The sequence below is a fragment of the Lactuca virosa genome, chromosome 1 (genome assembly GCF_052849685.1).
Source record: "Lactuca virosa cultivar CGN04683 chromosome 1, Lactuca_virosa_CGN04683_v6, whole genome shotgun sequence".
In the NCBI taxonomy this organism is placed as follows: Eukaryota; Viridiplantae; Streptophyta; class Magnoliopsida; order Asterales; family Asteraceae; genus Lactuca; species Lactuca virosa.
Window position 1 is genome coordinate 90,750,820 of NC_136426.1, and position 17,560 is coordinate 90,768,379.

Genomic DNA, 17,560 nt, shown 5'->3' on the forward strand with positions numbered 1-17,560 from the left:
ACATACCTCTTGCATAGTATCAACCTGCTGACTCGAGTCAACATCTCATGATTACTAGAGCTTGTACAAACTCGTTAAAACCCAAATCCTTTTCCACCTATGTTTCACATGATCTCTCAATTGAACCTCGTACTTTTAAACAAGCCATTAAGCACACCTGTTGGCAACAAGCTATGCAACTTTTAATATGATGCACTAATGTGAAATACCACATGGTCACTTGTTACTTGTCCACCTAATGTGAATCTTGTAGGTTGAAAATGGATTTACCGGATCAAGCGAAAATCAGATGGTACAATCGAACGCTACAAGGAAGTAGCACAATGTTACAATCAAGAGGAATGGGTCGATTACTTTGAGACCTTCAGTCCGATCATTAAACCCACTACTATCCGACTGGTTCTATCTATTGCTATTTCAAATGGCTGATGCATTCTTCAATTGGATATCAACAACGCTTTACTCAATGGTGACTTGAAAGAAGATGTTTATATGAAACAACCTTCCAGGTTTCATGACCCCAACAATCCAACTCTTGTGTGTCGACTACATAAGGCTATCTACGGGATCAAACAAGTTCCTCGAGCTTGGTTCACTAAGCTAAAGAATTATCTTGTCACACAAGGATTTCATGCATGTCAATCGTATACTTCCTTATTGTTTCATGTCTCCACCATGGCTGTGATCTATATTCTTGTTTATGTAGATGATTTGATCATCACAGGTACGATGCTTATTCAACAGTTCATCAACAAACTTAACCAATTTTTTTTCACTCAAAGACTTGGTTATTTGCACTATTTCCTTAGCATTCAAATCAAACGACAATCCATGGGTCTAATGCTTAGTCAAGAGATCTATATTCGAGATATTATTGAACGAAGCCAAATGGGTAATGCTACGCGTATATCTACACCTGCCGACTCGAACTCCCGACTAACACTAGAAGGTGAAAATTTTATTTTTTGATCCAAAAATGTATCAACAGATTGTTGTCTCTCTACAATATGCTGCAATTCTAATTAGGTATGTCAATACATGCATTCATTTACAACTACTCATTGACAAGCTGTGAAAAGAATCTTAAGGTATCTTAATGGTACACTTGATCACTGTTTACATTTTTCACCTTCAGCCAAATCATCTCTTCTAGCCTTCTTGGATGCCGATTGGTTATCCGACAAGGATGGCAGTCGCTCCCAATACGGGTTTGCAATTTATCATGACAACAATCTTATAAGTTGGACATCTCGGAAACAAAAGGTAGCAACACGGTCTAGTATAGAAACTGAATATAGGGCCTTGGCATACACTGCTGTTGAACTTATATGGGTTAGACAACTTATGTCTGAGTTACATATTCTAGTAATTCATCCTCCCTTACTATTATGTGGCAATGTTTGTGCAATCTTCATGACCAAAAATCTGGTAATAAGTACACGTTTCAAACACATTGCCCTGGATTTTCATTTCATCCGAGAACAAGTTGAAGCTCAAGATCTCACCATTTCCAATGTTGCTTCGGAAGACCAATTGGCAGATATCTTCACTAAGGCTCTTCCTAAGGATCACTTTGTTGTCATTCATCACAAGCTTCAAGTTCATCCCTCTCATGAGCTTGCATGGGTGATAGCAGTAATCTAAGATGTACACATGTATAGGACCTTGTATTTAGGATTACAGGTGTCATTAGCTACTATATTGTACTCACACAATTGAATATCAATATACATCTCTACTTCTCTCTAATGTACAACCAGATTATTGTCAACAACACCAATAAGTATAGGGAATGCAAACGATAGTAACCATATGAAGAATATAGTCTACAAAATAAGCAAATTATTAGTAATTATCTACATATTTAACAATTTGTTGGACTATAATCTTCTTTCGGACCATTTGACGAACACCTTGTGTGCATCAAAGTCTAGACGGATCGTCGACTCTCTATTCGTCTCCAATCAATCCATAAAGGTTATTTGGCTTTGTAAAGTGAATCAACATGAGAACAGAGTTCTATTTGGCCCTATAAAGTAAAACAATTTCAAAAAATTTAGTTTGCTTCTATAGACACAAAATTCTTACAGCAAACATGTTATCTTATTAGTAAGTGGTGCTGAGGCAGTCAAATACAAAGTTCTGATTCTAGAATCTTGACAAAAAAATTGAAGTAAAATTCAACGAAATATGAACGGAGACTACCCAAACACACGTGTTTATGACGATTCAAGGAATGGCATTGACTAATCCATCAAGAAAAATCAAAAAAATGCAGTAAGAACATGGAAAAATCTTGAATTAGCTACCTGGATCTCCCTATTCTACTCTTTTTGTGAATAATCGAAGACAATTAGGGCAAGAGAAGACAAAAAAGAAACTCTTCAATCTACCTTTTTCCTATTACAATTTACACCAATAGAACCGATGCAGTGCAACAAATTTACCTCCAGATACCCGCACCTGATACGGCTCATAGGAATGAGCTCCAAAGAATTATCTGGTACACATCTTCTCGCCTACATGAGATTTGGCGCATTATTATATGGAATACTTTGCTTATTCTCAAAACCCTTGTATAGAGAAGGCAGAGAGAAGTCCATATCTTTCACTTATCTTTCCATTTCTTGATTTGATGAGGTTGAAGCTTAATTGATATTTGGGTCGTCCATCTGGAGAGAATATCCCAAAATGTCTCTCCGATTCTGCTCCAGGTTTCATTCCTTCATCAAACATTGAATACAAATACGTCTCTATTGATCTTCCAGGCTTCGCCGGTGTCCCTGTTATCCCGGTGACATGTGCAATCAAATTCTTATAATAAGTTTCTGCGGTCTGAAATGTCCACGCATCACCTCCTGCCGATGGCCACCCACTCTCCGACACAACAATCTCCACATTTTCTCCACCAAGAGATGCTTGAGCTGCGTAATGAGCATCTAAAATGGCGTCAAAGAGGTTAGAGTAGTTCCGGCCATTATCACTCACAACTGTTCCCGGTGACAAAAACAACGCATACAGTAGATTGCCATTAGCGTCAACAAAATAGGGGTAGATGTTTACAAGCATGGGCGAGTTGTTTTCAGCTAGAAATCTGATTATCGGCTCAATAAACTCTCGTGCATTGTCATTAAACGCGCCGTTGCTTGGTGGATAGGAGACGCCTAACAAACCGGCGTAGGTTGCCGTCGACACCTTGATTTGGTTCCCTAGGCCGGCGGCTGTAATGGCGTTGTGTAGATTTCGCATCGCCGGAAGTACGTAACTTACGTATTGACTATTCGCGTTGTTTGGATCGACTTCGTTGCCGACGGCGACGTATCTAAACCTGACGTCGGAGTAATTTTGAATATTGTTCCTAACCCATGTGTTCGCTGCGCTTTGTTGGCTGAGGGATTGCAGAGCATCATTAGGAACGCCGATGATGAGTTCGATATTGGTTCCTTTTAGGGCTTGAAGAGTAGCTCGATCTGGATCATAAATTCGCATTCTGGTTATGTTGTTGATCTTGTAAAGGTTCACCGCATCCTGTTGCGACGGCAAATCATCACCGACTCTTCCGTAACACACCCCTACAGGTTGCGCATCTTGTGCGACTGTAAACACAAAAATCATTGTTATATAATTCATCTTTATGATAATATACATAATACAATTGAATAATTGTAACTTTTCTAACAGTTAAAAAAACCATTTTTTTTTGTTATTCGGTTTTGAAAAATAGTAGTTCGCCTTTTACACAATTAAAAAGAAAATAATAGTTCAATTACCCAAACGATACGATAAAACGCCTGTGAGCAAAACGAAAACTGTATTCACGGGCCAAATGAAAAAAGAAACACACCTGTGATTATGAATACGAGAAGATCTACAAGTAACCAGAGCAACAGGAGCATTTTTGCCATAATTGAGGGGTTTTGAATGATTGAGATCTAATCATATAAAATATACAATGGACAAAATGTCAAAATCTACATGTCATTGTTTTAATTTTTGGAAAATTCCTGGAAGGAACAAAGATGGTTGGAATACAGACTATAAAAGTCAAAAATTTTCTTCCTATAATAAATAAATGAGTATCTAATTGCTACGTGGCAATTGTTAAGCCCCTCCTATTCAAAATGAAATACCAATTTTACCCCTTATAATCCTTTAAACTCTCAGGACGAAGTCTTATTCAAAATTGAATGGTATAAGAAATTCACCCTCTTCGTTTTCTCTATACTGCTCAACCAATATGCTTCTCTGCTACATTCTTGTCTGACGGCGGCAACAATCGATAGTCCCACGGATCCAATGGTTCTCCGCTTCTCAAACGATATCTATCGGTTTACTATGAATTAAGTGTTGGTTATTAATTCAATTTGAATCTTCATCTTATCCAAGTACACATCGATTTCCATCATATCATTTTTTTTTGTTGATTTATGTTCTGAGAATCCCTAATCTTAGATGTGTCATTCATTTTCGAGCGAACAACCAAAATGAAAGAAAGTGAAAGGCGAAACTCACGTGAATCGAAGAACTCTGAACACTGCGATACGATGCCCTTTTCCGCACTGCTTGCTCCTGCGAATTCACTAACACCATAACCAAATAGGATCTCAATCAATAGCTCAAAATCCTCAAGTTTGACCCCAAGTCAAACTTGATAAAAAAGTCAATGATAAATGGTCAACGAAAGTCAACAGACTGACCGCCACATCGTGGTCATCCTTGACCATGTCGGGGTGTCGATATGACAAAATAGTAGTGACCAACCTAGCCTCCACGTCATGGTGATCTTTGTCATGTCGTGGCCATTGGGTACTCAACAACTTAATGGGTTAAGCCGTTTTCTTCGATTCCAAGGGTTCTCCAACTCTGGTCTGGTCCATTTTAGGGTCTAGATGGATAAAGTTTCCAACTTTATCCATTAGAACTCTCCAAGGTGCGTAGATCTCAACTTTATGGTCCAAAACACTGCATGGTTTAAGCAATAAGCACTTAATCTATAAGGTCACTTCTCCAACAACTCCAGAAGAGTTTTTTAACACCATTCTCAAATAAAAATATGTGCTTTTCAGACATGCATGTCTTGAACTCTTATTAGGTCAAAAATTAGGCAAAAAGGGCCAAGATCCATGCATGGTCTCAAAGCTCAATCTTAGTCTAGATTCAAAGCACCAAATACTCCTAAAGGCCTGGAGATTCCTAAAGTTACAAGCTTTATGAGATCAAACCATCCAAAACAACAAGGCATAGATAAGGGTTGACAAAATCTAGAGATCTATAAGTTTACTCATCAAGATGAAGACTTTATACCTCCTGGAGATGTTTGAGGAAGACAAACTTTTGGATCTACATTGCTTTGGACTCCCAAGATGATCTACCACTACCTTCTTTCTTCACAAGCACCAAAAACACACACTTTAGGCTAAAACACACATACAAGAGGTCTAGGGTTTGCAAGGGACGATTATGAGGGATGGAGGCTGATGGGAGAGAGGCTTCAAGAAGTTAAGGTCATTTAATAGGGCTCAAACCCTTAAACTTTAGGGTTTTCTCCAATAGCGGCCACCACGTCATGGCACCTATTGCCACGTCGTGGTGGTTCAGTAAATCTTCGCGACCCATAAGCTATTTCCACGTCGTGGTCAGGCTCCACCACGCCGTGACCACCCAAAATGACATCTACACTTTTCATACCTGGAACGGGTGTTACAATGAACTTGACAATTATCAATCTTATACCCACGATCAAACCAAGTTAAACGCTTCGCTACCCAAGGCACTTCCCATGATACAATTCCAAATCCTCGAACCACTTCAGCTGGTAACGAAGATCTATAACCCTCAACCGGAATGGACATATCACCAATCCAACTACCCACTTGCCGAAAGAAAACGATGCACTCACAACATCTCTAACCAAATCCATTTAAATCCTATCGTCAATCCCAACATCTAAACAAACCCATGTAGTCAATTCATCACTCACACTCAAGAGTGATGGTTCACTACCGCTCTTTCCCTACTAGCAGTAGCAATTGATTCAATGCATGTCAACAATCAGCTGACATCCATCCTGAGCGACGCAAGTGCTCCTAAATTCTGACTTCGTTTTCCCAGAAAGGGACATCCAGCTTCCATATGGTATTTTCTTAAAGCTCCTGATGCGAAGACCGCACTCACAATTCCTGAAGACATGAACATGTGAACGACTCCTTTATACCCACGTTCTGACCAATCCTTTAAAATCCACAACTATCTTGAATTCCAATGACCAGATGAACTTATACGGCAACCCCTCTGACCCATTGTGCTAATCCTACATGTCGATCCAACTGTTGATCTCCCAATCAGAATACTTAATTTTCCTCTAAGCACGGCTCTTGGTATGCAAAAATGGTGTATAACAATTCTTTGAACAATGACTTAAGCAATCATAAAGGGACCCTGAACCTTAGATGGGATTATCAGAAACTTTCCAACATCACTATCTCGAACCTAACAATAGTGATATACACACTACTGTTTAATGAGGCCCCCGGAGGACTGAACCTTAACCTATTAAAATTTGTGTAAATTTCAATATAGTTCTTACAATTTTACTACACAAAAGATTTCTGATCCGTCAACACAACACTGGCCAATGAACATGCTTATTCTAGATGGAAATATCATTATAGAGATGGAGTTGAAAATACGTACCAGGGATTTCTTGAGGATCGACCTTGACCTCATGCAAGACGATGGGTGTTGGGGTCTGCATTCCCTCCGCCACCCATGCAGGACATCCGGATTTGAAATGACCAGACTGTTGACAATGAAAACATATTTGATCCTTCTTACAATCTCGGTGCACATGCCCTCTTTCCCCACACTTGAAACACCTAAAATTATAAAAAGCAAACCCGTGAGTTCCCCCACACTTGCCACATATATCATAGCCCCCCTGACTTCCAGCACCTAAATCAGCTGCATCGAACTCTCCACCTCCCTCCAATCGTTCTGAATCATGGGTCTTCCTTCTCTTTCCTGGTCGTTCCTCCACATCAAGATTTCCTTCTCCAGCAACCGCAACAACTTCTCTTGCATCACATAAGATTGTGGTCCGCTCCTCGATTTTGACAATCAGCATGTCAGTGATCCGACCAATGATATCGGGCAACTCTTCCAGTAAAATATGTGAAACCTCAGCGATAATCCAGTCACATAATCATGTGTCGCCCGCACCAATCTTAAAGGGCTGTGCTTCTCGACCAGGCATTGATATCCTATTAAACAAGACCAAAATGTCATCACTAATCCATCACACTTTACCCACTAATCAACAATACACATATTAATCCTCTATCGGCTTCTTAGAATCCTCGTGATGTTCCCCGATTCGAGTACGGATCTTGTGATTTCAGTAGTACGGGCCCAATACTACATTCCACCCCTATCCATAATTTCCTCAAGAATCATCTCGAATCCTCTAAGTCACCTCCTCAATCTGATACTCGAAATACTCGCTAAACAGCGCATCCAAACCCACTATAACACTTCCTAAGCTCTCCTAGGTTCCCGACCTCAACCTGCCATCAGCTGCTAAAAAACTCCCACTAATGTCAACTAACTACTTCATGAACACAATCACATGCCACAAAGCTTATATAATCCTTCGACTAAAAGACTCATCCCTACTACGGTTAGACTCAGACGAGAGCTGCGCAGTTGGGTCAAATCAATCTGAGATTATTCAACCCATGCAACATGTGACTTAACATATTCACTTAATAGTTAATTCACATCATCAAGAGTATCACAAAGCACAAAGCAAGCAACATTCGTGCAGTAACACTACAAGTCACCAGACAAACAAAGGACCTCCCAAGCTCACTTGCTACTACCATGCTAGGAGCTTCTATTCTCACTGCCAATTGCCTTATGTATGCAAATTATACACAATACATGATCAAATAGACTGTCGAATGAAAAACTCTACCCTAGGACCACAACCAGACAATGAACATGAAATAAGGCCAAATCAGTCATTCTATGGCTATATTATCCTAACCGTATACAATTTTTAAAGCATACACTTAGCAATTACTGATACCAATACATATTCCCAATCTAGCATGGTATCCAATGCTCCCTAGGCTAAAAGGCATCACAACTCAGGCCAATATATCATGCAATTTTTGAAAGTATCCCTAGCCTTATCCTAGAATGCAAACATTCATATCATATAACACATCAACATGTATGGGTATTAGGGGAATCACTTACTAAGCTCGACTGATTACACAAACCACACCCCCTTTTTATTTATAGAAGTCTTTTTTTTTAGAAATTTATTTTCTTTTAAAAGATTACCAACTCCTCAGTTTGAGTTCAGTCACACCCAAGAGTGTGTCCGAATCCCTGAAACCAAGGCTCTGATACCAACTTGTAACGTCCCAAAAATTATAAGGTAAAAATTTCATTTTTAAATTCAAACATAAACACCATTTATCATTTTCAATCATTCAAAAGTATATCAGAGTAAAAATAGTTATCAGAGTACAATCTCAAAATCATAAAGTTTTGGAAACATGGGTGGATGCGCTACGATCAAGCCGGACCCTTCCCTTTCGAACCAGAAGTACCTGAAACCATAACCATAAAACTGTAAGCACAAAGCTTAGTGAGTTCCCCAAAATACCACATACCATACATATCATTGGGCCTAGCCCTCACATGGGGCATAACCCTCACATTGGGCCCATCCCACCATAATGGTCCTAGCCTATCATATAATGGGCCTAGCCCATCATACAATGGGCCAAGCCCAACATACAATGCAAGAGTCATAGAGACAGCTAGCACATAACATACATTGGTCCTAGCCCTTCCTGATCCATGGGCCTAATCCAACATACGAATAGGCCTAGCCCGTTATACAATGGGCCTAGCTCAGCATACCATGCAAGAGTCACAAATATAACTATAATAACATATCCTAGTGGGTCGACATTGGTGCATTCGACCCACGAGTACAGTGAGGAGACTCACTTGAATCACGATGCTGACTAAAACCTTGCACAACGTCGCACCGATCACAACCAACAGCTCTTACCGCCAAAAGATGGGTGCAAAACACCTCCTAACAATCCACACAAGGAAAACCCTAAGTTTACCTTCTGAAAAATAGAGATTGACCAAAAAGTCAACCCATGTCAAAACTCAACAGTGAAAGTCAACGACCATAGTTGACTTTAGTTGATCGCCATGTCGTAGTTGTCACACCCCGATCCTTGTCGGAATCGATCAAGGCGTGATATATTGTTCAAAGTCTCATGACAACTATGTTATAATATGATTAGATTCAATTAAGTACTAAGTATGCAAACAAGATCCACAACATACAAATACAAATCCAAATACGAACAACATTTATTACATCAAATTTAAATTGTCTTGTGGATTTCTAAGGCACAACCTATTTTTCATCAATCTTCATTCTTCAAATCTGCATCATGGGTAAAAACAGGTCAACTACGAGAGTTGGTGAGTAATCTAATTTTAGTAGAGAAAGTTGTGAAGTTGAAACATTTATAATTTGAAATTTGTTTTCTTTTGAAGTCGACAAACAATTGTATTTGAGATAACGGTTTATAAATCAAAAATTGATTAACAAATGATAACAACAACAATAAGTCCTCACCTTATATATATATATATATATATATATATATATATATATATATATATATATATATATATATATATATATATATATATATAGGATGGAGCATCTAATCATCAAACACACTCAACCACGTGCGATCAATCACCTTAGCGTCCCAAGGCGGGGTGGTCAACCCAATAGCGCTATTATTGTCCATAAAGTACCTCAAGAATACGGGCATAGTCATGGAGATTAGACTAAAAATGATAATGCACTACAAGTACATGTAGCGTAAACAAACAATAGTTATACAATTAATGACTCACGTATAAATGTCTCAACAATGTCTCAATTGTGATAAAACAATAAAATGAAGTTGGAACATATTAAAACCACATGATACACCCAAAAAGTATTGAAAATTATAAAATATGGGGTAGATTACTCACATTAGTCCCAAAACGAAATGCGTGTGTCGTACGATAGACGATTCGGGTCAAAATGACGTAGAACCTAATATAATTAATAGTTTTGGTTTAGGAACTGTTAAACGAGAATGGAGTATTAATAAATAATTAGACACATATTCTTATATTAGATGAATTAACAATAATTCATTTTGATTATAATATTAAGGTATTTATTTGTTAAATGAATTTTAAATTGAATTACTTACTTTGCATAATTAATTTATATTTTCAATTTAGGCCAGATTTTAATAATTTCTTATTAAAATAATAACTTGCCCATTTATAATTATTTACAGATTTTAACAATTATTTATATGAAATAATCATTAAAATGCATTTTTACATGCTTAAATACTTAGGAAAATAGTTTTAAATAGTAAACAGTATTGAAAAATTATGAAATTATTAGGAAATCATTATTTCATACAATATGAATTACTGTAAAATTTGTATATTTTTCTGAACTGTTTTAGTATTTATTTAATATTTTAATGTTTAAACAACACAAAATTCGGAAAAAATAGTAAATGATTCTCAAAAAATCTGTAAAATTAACCATAGTTTTATAACATGATGTAGAGCCCAGTGTATAAGTTTCAGATATTTGTGACTATGGGGAGTATTTTTTATATATTTCATTATTAATTAATCAGTTAAATCATAAATAATAGTACACAGTAGTATAAATGCATGAAACTTCATATATCATGTTTAATCAGTATACAGGTCATCCCAGAATTTTCTCAGAATTTATTGAATGCAACAAGTATTTTATGTGAATTATTGCCCTACTTTATTGCAATAATTATGATAATTCAATAAAAATAAGTTATTTTCTGAAAATTTCCAGAACTTCTTATTTTATTGATGGTATTCTGAGAAAAATCAGGTTTATGCAAAAAATGAGTTTTAGATATTTTGGTGGATTTAATTTGTTTCTTGTATGAATTTGAAACTTTTAACAACATACCTTGATGAATGCTTCAAGAGGGATGAAGATTTGAGTATAATAGATTGTTCTTGGATGGAATATGAGTATTCTTGGAGGAAATTTCGAGATTGAGAGTGAGAGAAAGAATAGAGAAGATTTAAGTGGTGAAGAGAATAATGTGTTGGGAGAAAAAGGAAAGGAAAGTGGATGGGAGGTGTGAGTGGGAGACCATGGGAATAATCTTTTTGCTTTTGGTGGTCTTCATAATTTCCCACTAACACAAGCATCTTTTACATAATTAATATAAGATTTTTATAAAATTTAAAGTAAAGTTTATAAAAAATAGAGTTTTATAAAATTTAATGTAAAGTTTATAAAAATGAAGTTTTATAAAAGATAGGTTATTATTTGATTATAACAATCTACTTTGATTTGAAGTTTAATTAGAGAATTCAAGTTTAATTCTTTTAATTTAATTAGAGCATTATACTTTGATTTGATTTTAATATGGTATCATAATTTACTTTGATTATAGTTATAACGTTGTACAATACTATGTTGCTATTAACGTCAAGTTATATCGTATTGTATGGGTTTTGATCCTATTAGCGTCAAGTAATCTTGAGTAGGGTTTATTAAATTTCCAATTGGGTTGGGTTGACCCGAATCCATTTTAGGCGGATGTCACAGTCTCCCCTACTTTAGGAAATTTCGTCCCGAAATTTAAGAAGAGAGTACCTTAAGAGAAAAGTTGTGGGTATTTGGTACGCATATGATCCTCACGCTCCCATGTATACTCAGGTCCACGTGCCGACTGCCACCTGACCTTAACCAGGGGAATGCGACTTCTTTTGAGTTGCTTTTCCTTTCGGTCAGCAATTTCCAAGGGTTTCTCGATAAATTGCATTGTCTCGTCGATTTGGATATCCTCGAGAGGAACATGAAGGTTCTCGTCTGCTAAACACTTCTTGAGGTTGGCTATATGAAATACCGGGTGAACTTTCTTAAGCTCTATTGGTAGATCCAACTCGTAGGCTACTGGTCCGATCCTTTTTATGATCTTAAACGGGCCTACGTAGCGTGGTGCCAATTTACCCTTGCGTCCAAATCGAACCACACCTTTCCATGGGGACACTTTTAACATGACCATGTCACCTACGGTAAATTCAAGCGGTTTGCGTCGCTTGTCGGCATAACTCTTTTGTCGGCTACGAGCTGCGAGAAGGTTATCGCGAATCTGAGTGATTTTGTCGGTTGTTTCCTGGATAAGCTCAGGACCAACGATTGGAGAATCCACTGTTGCGCGAATCACGTGGGACTCACCAATTTCATGCCAACAAATAGGAGATCGGCATTTACGGCCATACAATGCCTTAAATGGTGGCATCTTGATGCTAGAATGATAACTGTTATTATAGGAGAATTCCACCAACAGTAAATGAGAGTCCCAGTTTCCTCCGAAATCCAAGACACATGCCCTCAACATATCTTCGAGTGTTTGAATAGTCCTCTCAGATTGACCATCAGTCTGAGGATGATAGGCGGTACTGAGATCGAGGCGGGTTCCCATGGCTGTTTGAAGTGATTGCCAAAACCGAGAGAGAAATCTCCCATCACGATCTGAAATGATGCTGAGAGGAATGCCATGCCGACTAACTATCTCGTTGATGTAAATCCGAGCAAGTTTTTCGACTTTGAAATTTTCATGGATGGGAAGGAAATGAGCGGATTTGGTCAAACGGTCAATGATTATCCAAATGTTGTCGTGTCCTTTTGTGGTACGGGGAAGTTTGGTTACGAAATCCATGGCGATCGCTTCCCATTTCCACCTGGGGATTTCTGGTTGGACCAATAGTCCAGAGGGTCGTTGATGTTCTACTTTGACCCTGGAACATGTAAGACATTTGGCCACGAATAAAGCAATATCCTTTTTCATTCCCGACCACCAATAATTGGTTCTCAGGCCATGATACATCTTGTCAGTGCCCGGATGAATGGAATATCGGGTTTTATGGATTTCTTCCATCAGGAATATACGAAGATTGTCACGATCTGGGATCCAGATGCGATCTTGATAATAGAAAATACCATCAGATTTAGTTTCCAACTCCTCATCAATTCCCGTGGGCATGTCATTTTCGGTAATTGCCGAGTGTTGGGCTCCTCGAATTCGGTCGCTGAGATTGGACAAGATAGGAGAACATATTAGATGAAATGCATGGGCATGTTCTTTTCGGCTTAACGCGTCGGCTACGACGTTTGCCTTGCCCGGATGATAGCGTATTTCACACTCGTAATCATTTAGGAGCTCGACCCATCGTCTTTGCCTCATATTGAGTTCCTTTTGATTAAGAATATGTTGCAAGCTCTTGTGGTCGGTGAAAATTACGCATTTAGTGCCGTAAAGGTAATGCCTCCAAATTTTAAGAGCGAAAGTCACGGCACCGAGCTCCAAATCACGAGTCGTATAATTCCTTTCGTGGATTTTGAGTTGTCGTGATGCGTAAGCTATAACCTTTCCCCTTTGCATCAAAACACAACCTAGACCGAGATTGGAGGCATCGCAGAATACCACGAAATCTTCGGATCCTTCAGGGAGTGTAAGAATCAGAGCGTCACATAAACTTTGTTTAAGGGTTTGGAAAGCGTATTCCTGCTTGGGTCCCCAATCAAATGGTGTACCCTTGCAAGTGAGAGAAGTAAGCGGTAAAGCAATCTTTGAGAAATTTGAAATGAAACGCCGGTAATAGCCGGCTAAACCAAGGAAGGACCGAATTTCCTTGGGGGTACGGGGGGCTTTCCAATTCTTGACTGCTTCAACTTTTGCGGGATCGACTAAAATACCCTTGTCACTTACAATATGACCAAGGAATTGTACCTCATTTAACCAAAACTCGCATTTCGAAAATTTGGCGTAGAGCCGATTTCCTTGCAACGTTTGGAGAGTTAGGCGAAGGTGTCTTTCATGCTCTGCCCTTGTCTTGGAGTAAATGAGGATGTCATCAATAAAGACGATAACAAAACGGTCGAGATAAGGTTTAAATACCCGATTCATCAAGTCCATGAATACGGCAGGGGCATTTGTTAGGCCGAAAGGCATAACGGTGAACTCGTAATGACCATAGCGGGTTCGGAAAGCGGTTTTGGGGATGTCTTCTTCCCGTACTCGAAGTTGGTGATAACCCGAGCGAAGGTCAATTTTTGAGAAGCATGAAGCTCCTTGAAGCTGATCAAAAAGGTCGTCGATCCGAGGTAACGGATATCGGTTCTTGATGGTTAATTTATTTAACTCCCGATAATTGATACACATACGAAACGAACCATCTTTCTTTTTGATGAAGAGAACCAGGGCTCCCCAGGGTGAAGTACTAGGGCGGATAAATCCCTTATCGGTTAGTTCTTGGAGCTGACTTGCCAATTCTTGCATCTCGGTTGGAGCCAACCGATATGGAGACTTGGCTATGGGAGTAGCCTCAGGAACAAGATCGATGCGGAACTCTAGCTCACGTACTGGAAGGAGTCCAGATACGTCATCGGGAAAGATGTCGGGAAAGTCTCGTACTATCGGAATATCTTCAATCTTCTTTTCTTTGACCTTTGTTTCCACCAAATGGGCTAAGAAAGCCATGTATTCTTTTCGTAGATATGATCGAGCTTGAGTACATGACATAAGACTAAGCTTTTTCGAATGAGTCTCGCCATAAATACGAAGACTTTGACCGTCGGCGAGAGGAATACGAATGAACTTATCGTAACATACTATTTCAGCATGATTTTGGGATAGCCAATCCATTCCTACGATGATGTCGAAGCTACCAAGTTCCATAGGAACTAAATTGACAGAAAATTTATGACCGGAAAAATCGAAAGTGCAATCTTGGATGACTGCATTGAGTGAAACGTATTTTCCATCGGCGACTTCTACGGTAAAGTACTCATTAAGAATCGTGCGAGGTGTGTGAAGTATGGGCTCAAATTCCAAAGACACAAAACTTTTATCGGCACCTGAATCAAAAGTACTGACGCGTAGCAGTTATTTATGAGAAACGTACCATTTACGACCTTGTTATCGGTCTTTGCTTGGGTTGCGGTAATGACAAAGGTTCGGCCTTTGGGAGCTGGAACCTGCATTGTTGGATTTGCCTGGGCTTGGGTGTTGATGATATTGACTAACCTAGGACACGCGTTTTTGAAATGGGTGGGGTCACCACAGTTGAAGCATGTTCCAGTTGGATACCGGGTTTGTGTTTGCTGATTTGAGGGTAGATAGAGTGGTCGCTGAGTTTTTGGTGCACGACATGTGTCCGCCAAGTGGCCATAGCGACCACAATTCGTACAGAGGCGACACGGGCTGGTGGTCATATGGTGATAGTTACAGTGGTTACAGAGGGGGTGAGGTCCGGTATACGGCTTTTTATTTGGTTGGGCTGGTGGGGTGACTTGGGTGATAGGAGTAGCAGGGGTAATAACAGCATGGTTGTGGTGATGACGTTTCCGCTTCTTTTTGTCATGTCGGTGGGAGGACTCGGACTTGACAATTAGGGGGGTCTCAGGGGTCGACTTTTCAGTTGACATCTTTGAACCCTTGCGTGGGAGGACACCATCGTTCACATTGTCCTCGTTGAGTTGACCTGCTAATTCAATGGCGGATTCTAGGGTAGATGGCCTGCTGCTGGTCACCGAATCACGGATCTGGCGTGGTAACCCTTTGATGTAGCGGCGTATTGCAGTTTTCATAGGTTGAACCATGTGAGGTAGGAGTCTCGAGAGATCATGGAATCTATTGGTGTAGGTCGCGTTGTCGCCTCCCTCCTGTTTCAGATTCCAGAATTCATCCTCGAGAGTTTGCAATTCGCTGTCAGGGCAGAACTTCTCCATCATGCGTTCTTTTAGTTTTGACCAGGTCATTCCCAAGGCAACAGCCTCTCCCTTTGCCCGTTTTTCTAGGTTCCACCATGTGAGAGCATGACCTAGGAGGCACCCTGTAGCATGACGGACCATCAGGTCCTCAGGACACTCGCTATGGATGAAAGTACTCTCCATTTCTTCAATCCATGTGAGGAGTGCGGTGGCACCATCGGTGCCTTTGAAGTAAGGCGGATTGCAGTTACGAAAGTGCTTGAACGAGCAACGAGGAGTTGTTGCTGGAGCTTGTGGCTGAAGAGAATGAAGTTGGGTTGCAATTGTTGGGATGACGTTTGCTACCTCCTTGGAGACCAGGGCAGCTAGCCTTCTGTTGTTGCGAGCAGTGTATGGGGGTCGTAATGCCATCTACGAGAAACACGCATATGGACTTGTGAGTTATTTGTAAATTGATTATGGAAATAAAGTTTTTAGACATTGTTGGGTAAAATAATTGTAAAACACTTGTTGGGCCATGGTTAGGAGTGTTGGGCACCTTTTGGGCTTTCCATGGTTACTAAATGTGAAACATGTAGCATTTGCGTGGGCCCCCACAAAACTAAGTTTTCACATTTCTTTCCCACTTCTAGGCCCATTAGGGAACTTAATAGTCCAATGAGTTGGCCATTTTGGAGTGTATCCTTTCGGATACGTTTAATAAGGTCGGGTATTTTGATGGCTCAAAAGTAATGTGAATGACGCGCTTTGGCCTATAGGTTTGGGAACTCTCGCCTTTGGTCCCCAGATAAGCAAACTGGTCCCTCGGTTGATTGGGATGTATACGAATGCTTACCTAGTCAGGACTTTCGGGCTACCGGCACCTCCCCCTTCCAGTTACTACGCGTCCATTACTATGATCCTATCCAACTAGAGTGGATGACTTTGAATTTCCTATGAGCTCTAAGGAATACATATATGTATATACATTTTGTTAAATAACTTGAGTATGTGTGTGATTTTCAGAGAAAGTGGAGAATATTCACAAGTGTATGCACACATATAAGTGTCAGGAGTAATACGTATGCACATAAGGGAGCAATTAACACACAAAGGTATTCCTAGGATTTTCTAAGTGCGAATTGCATACAGTTGTGTGTGCATTTTATAAACTAGCATACGAGAGGACCCTAGAGGCTATATACTAGGTCAAGGCAATTAACCTAATTCCCTATAGTCAAGGGCTCTGATACCAATCTGTCACACCCCGATCCTTGTCGGAATTGATCAAGGCGTGATATATTGTTCAAAGTCTCATGACAACTATGTTATAATATGATTAGATTCAATTAAGTACTAAGTATGCAAACAAGATCCACAACATACAAATACAAATCCAAATACGAACAACATTTATTACATCAAATTTAAATTGTCTTGTGGATTTCTAAGGCACAACCTATTTTTCATCAATCTTCATTCTTCAAATCTGCATCATGGGTAAAAACAGGTCAACTACGAGAGTTGGTGAGTAATCTAATTTTAGTAGAGAAAGTTGTGAAGTTGAAACATTTATAATTTGAAATTTGTTTTCTTTTGAAGTCGACAAACAATTGTATTTGAGATAACGGTTTATAAATCAAAAATTGATTAACAAATGATAACAACAACAATAAGTCC

General features: G+C 39.3%; 1 protein-coding gene across 2 annotated transcripts; it reads right to left on the reverse strand.

Moving 5' to 3' along the window:
• Window positions 1-1,061: 1,061 nt before the first annotated feature.
• LOC145150620 (glucan endo-1,3-beta-glucosidase-like) lies at window positions 1,062-3,957 on the reverse strand. 2 transcript variants are annotated; one of them, XR_013731447.1, is made up of 3 exons: window positions 3,845-3,957; window positions 2,448-3,596; window positions 1,062-2,029 (listed from the first exon to the last, which is right to left on the reverse strand). XR_013731447.1 is itself a non-coding variant. In XM_079075286.1 (2 exons), exons 1-2 carry the CDS (start codon window positions 3,903-3,905, stop codon window positions 2,566-2,568), a joined length of 1,092 nt encoding a protein of 363 aa, XP_078931412.1. In that variant the 5' UTR covers window positions 3,906-3,957; the 3' UTR covers window positions 2,200-2,565. The 2 variants fall into 2 exon arrangements, 1 of the variants encoding a protein (XP_078931412.1); XM_079075286.1 differs by lacking the exon at window positions 1,062-2,029 and having other exon boundaries at window positions 2,200-3,596.
• Between the last annotated feature and the right edge of the window lie 13,603 nt (window positions 3,958-17,560).

Coding starts and splice junctions, on each gene's coding strand:
- LOC145150620 (XM_079075286.1), bottom strand. CDS start 3,905: ATGGCAAAAATGCTCCTGTTGCTCTGGTTACTTGTAGATCTTCTCGTA. Junction 3,597..3,844: donor TCTCGTATTCATAATCACAG/GTGTGTTTCTTT, acceptor TTGTGTTTACAG/TCGCACAAGATGCGCAACCT.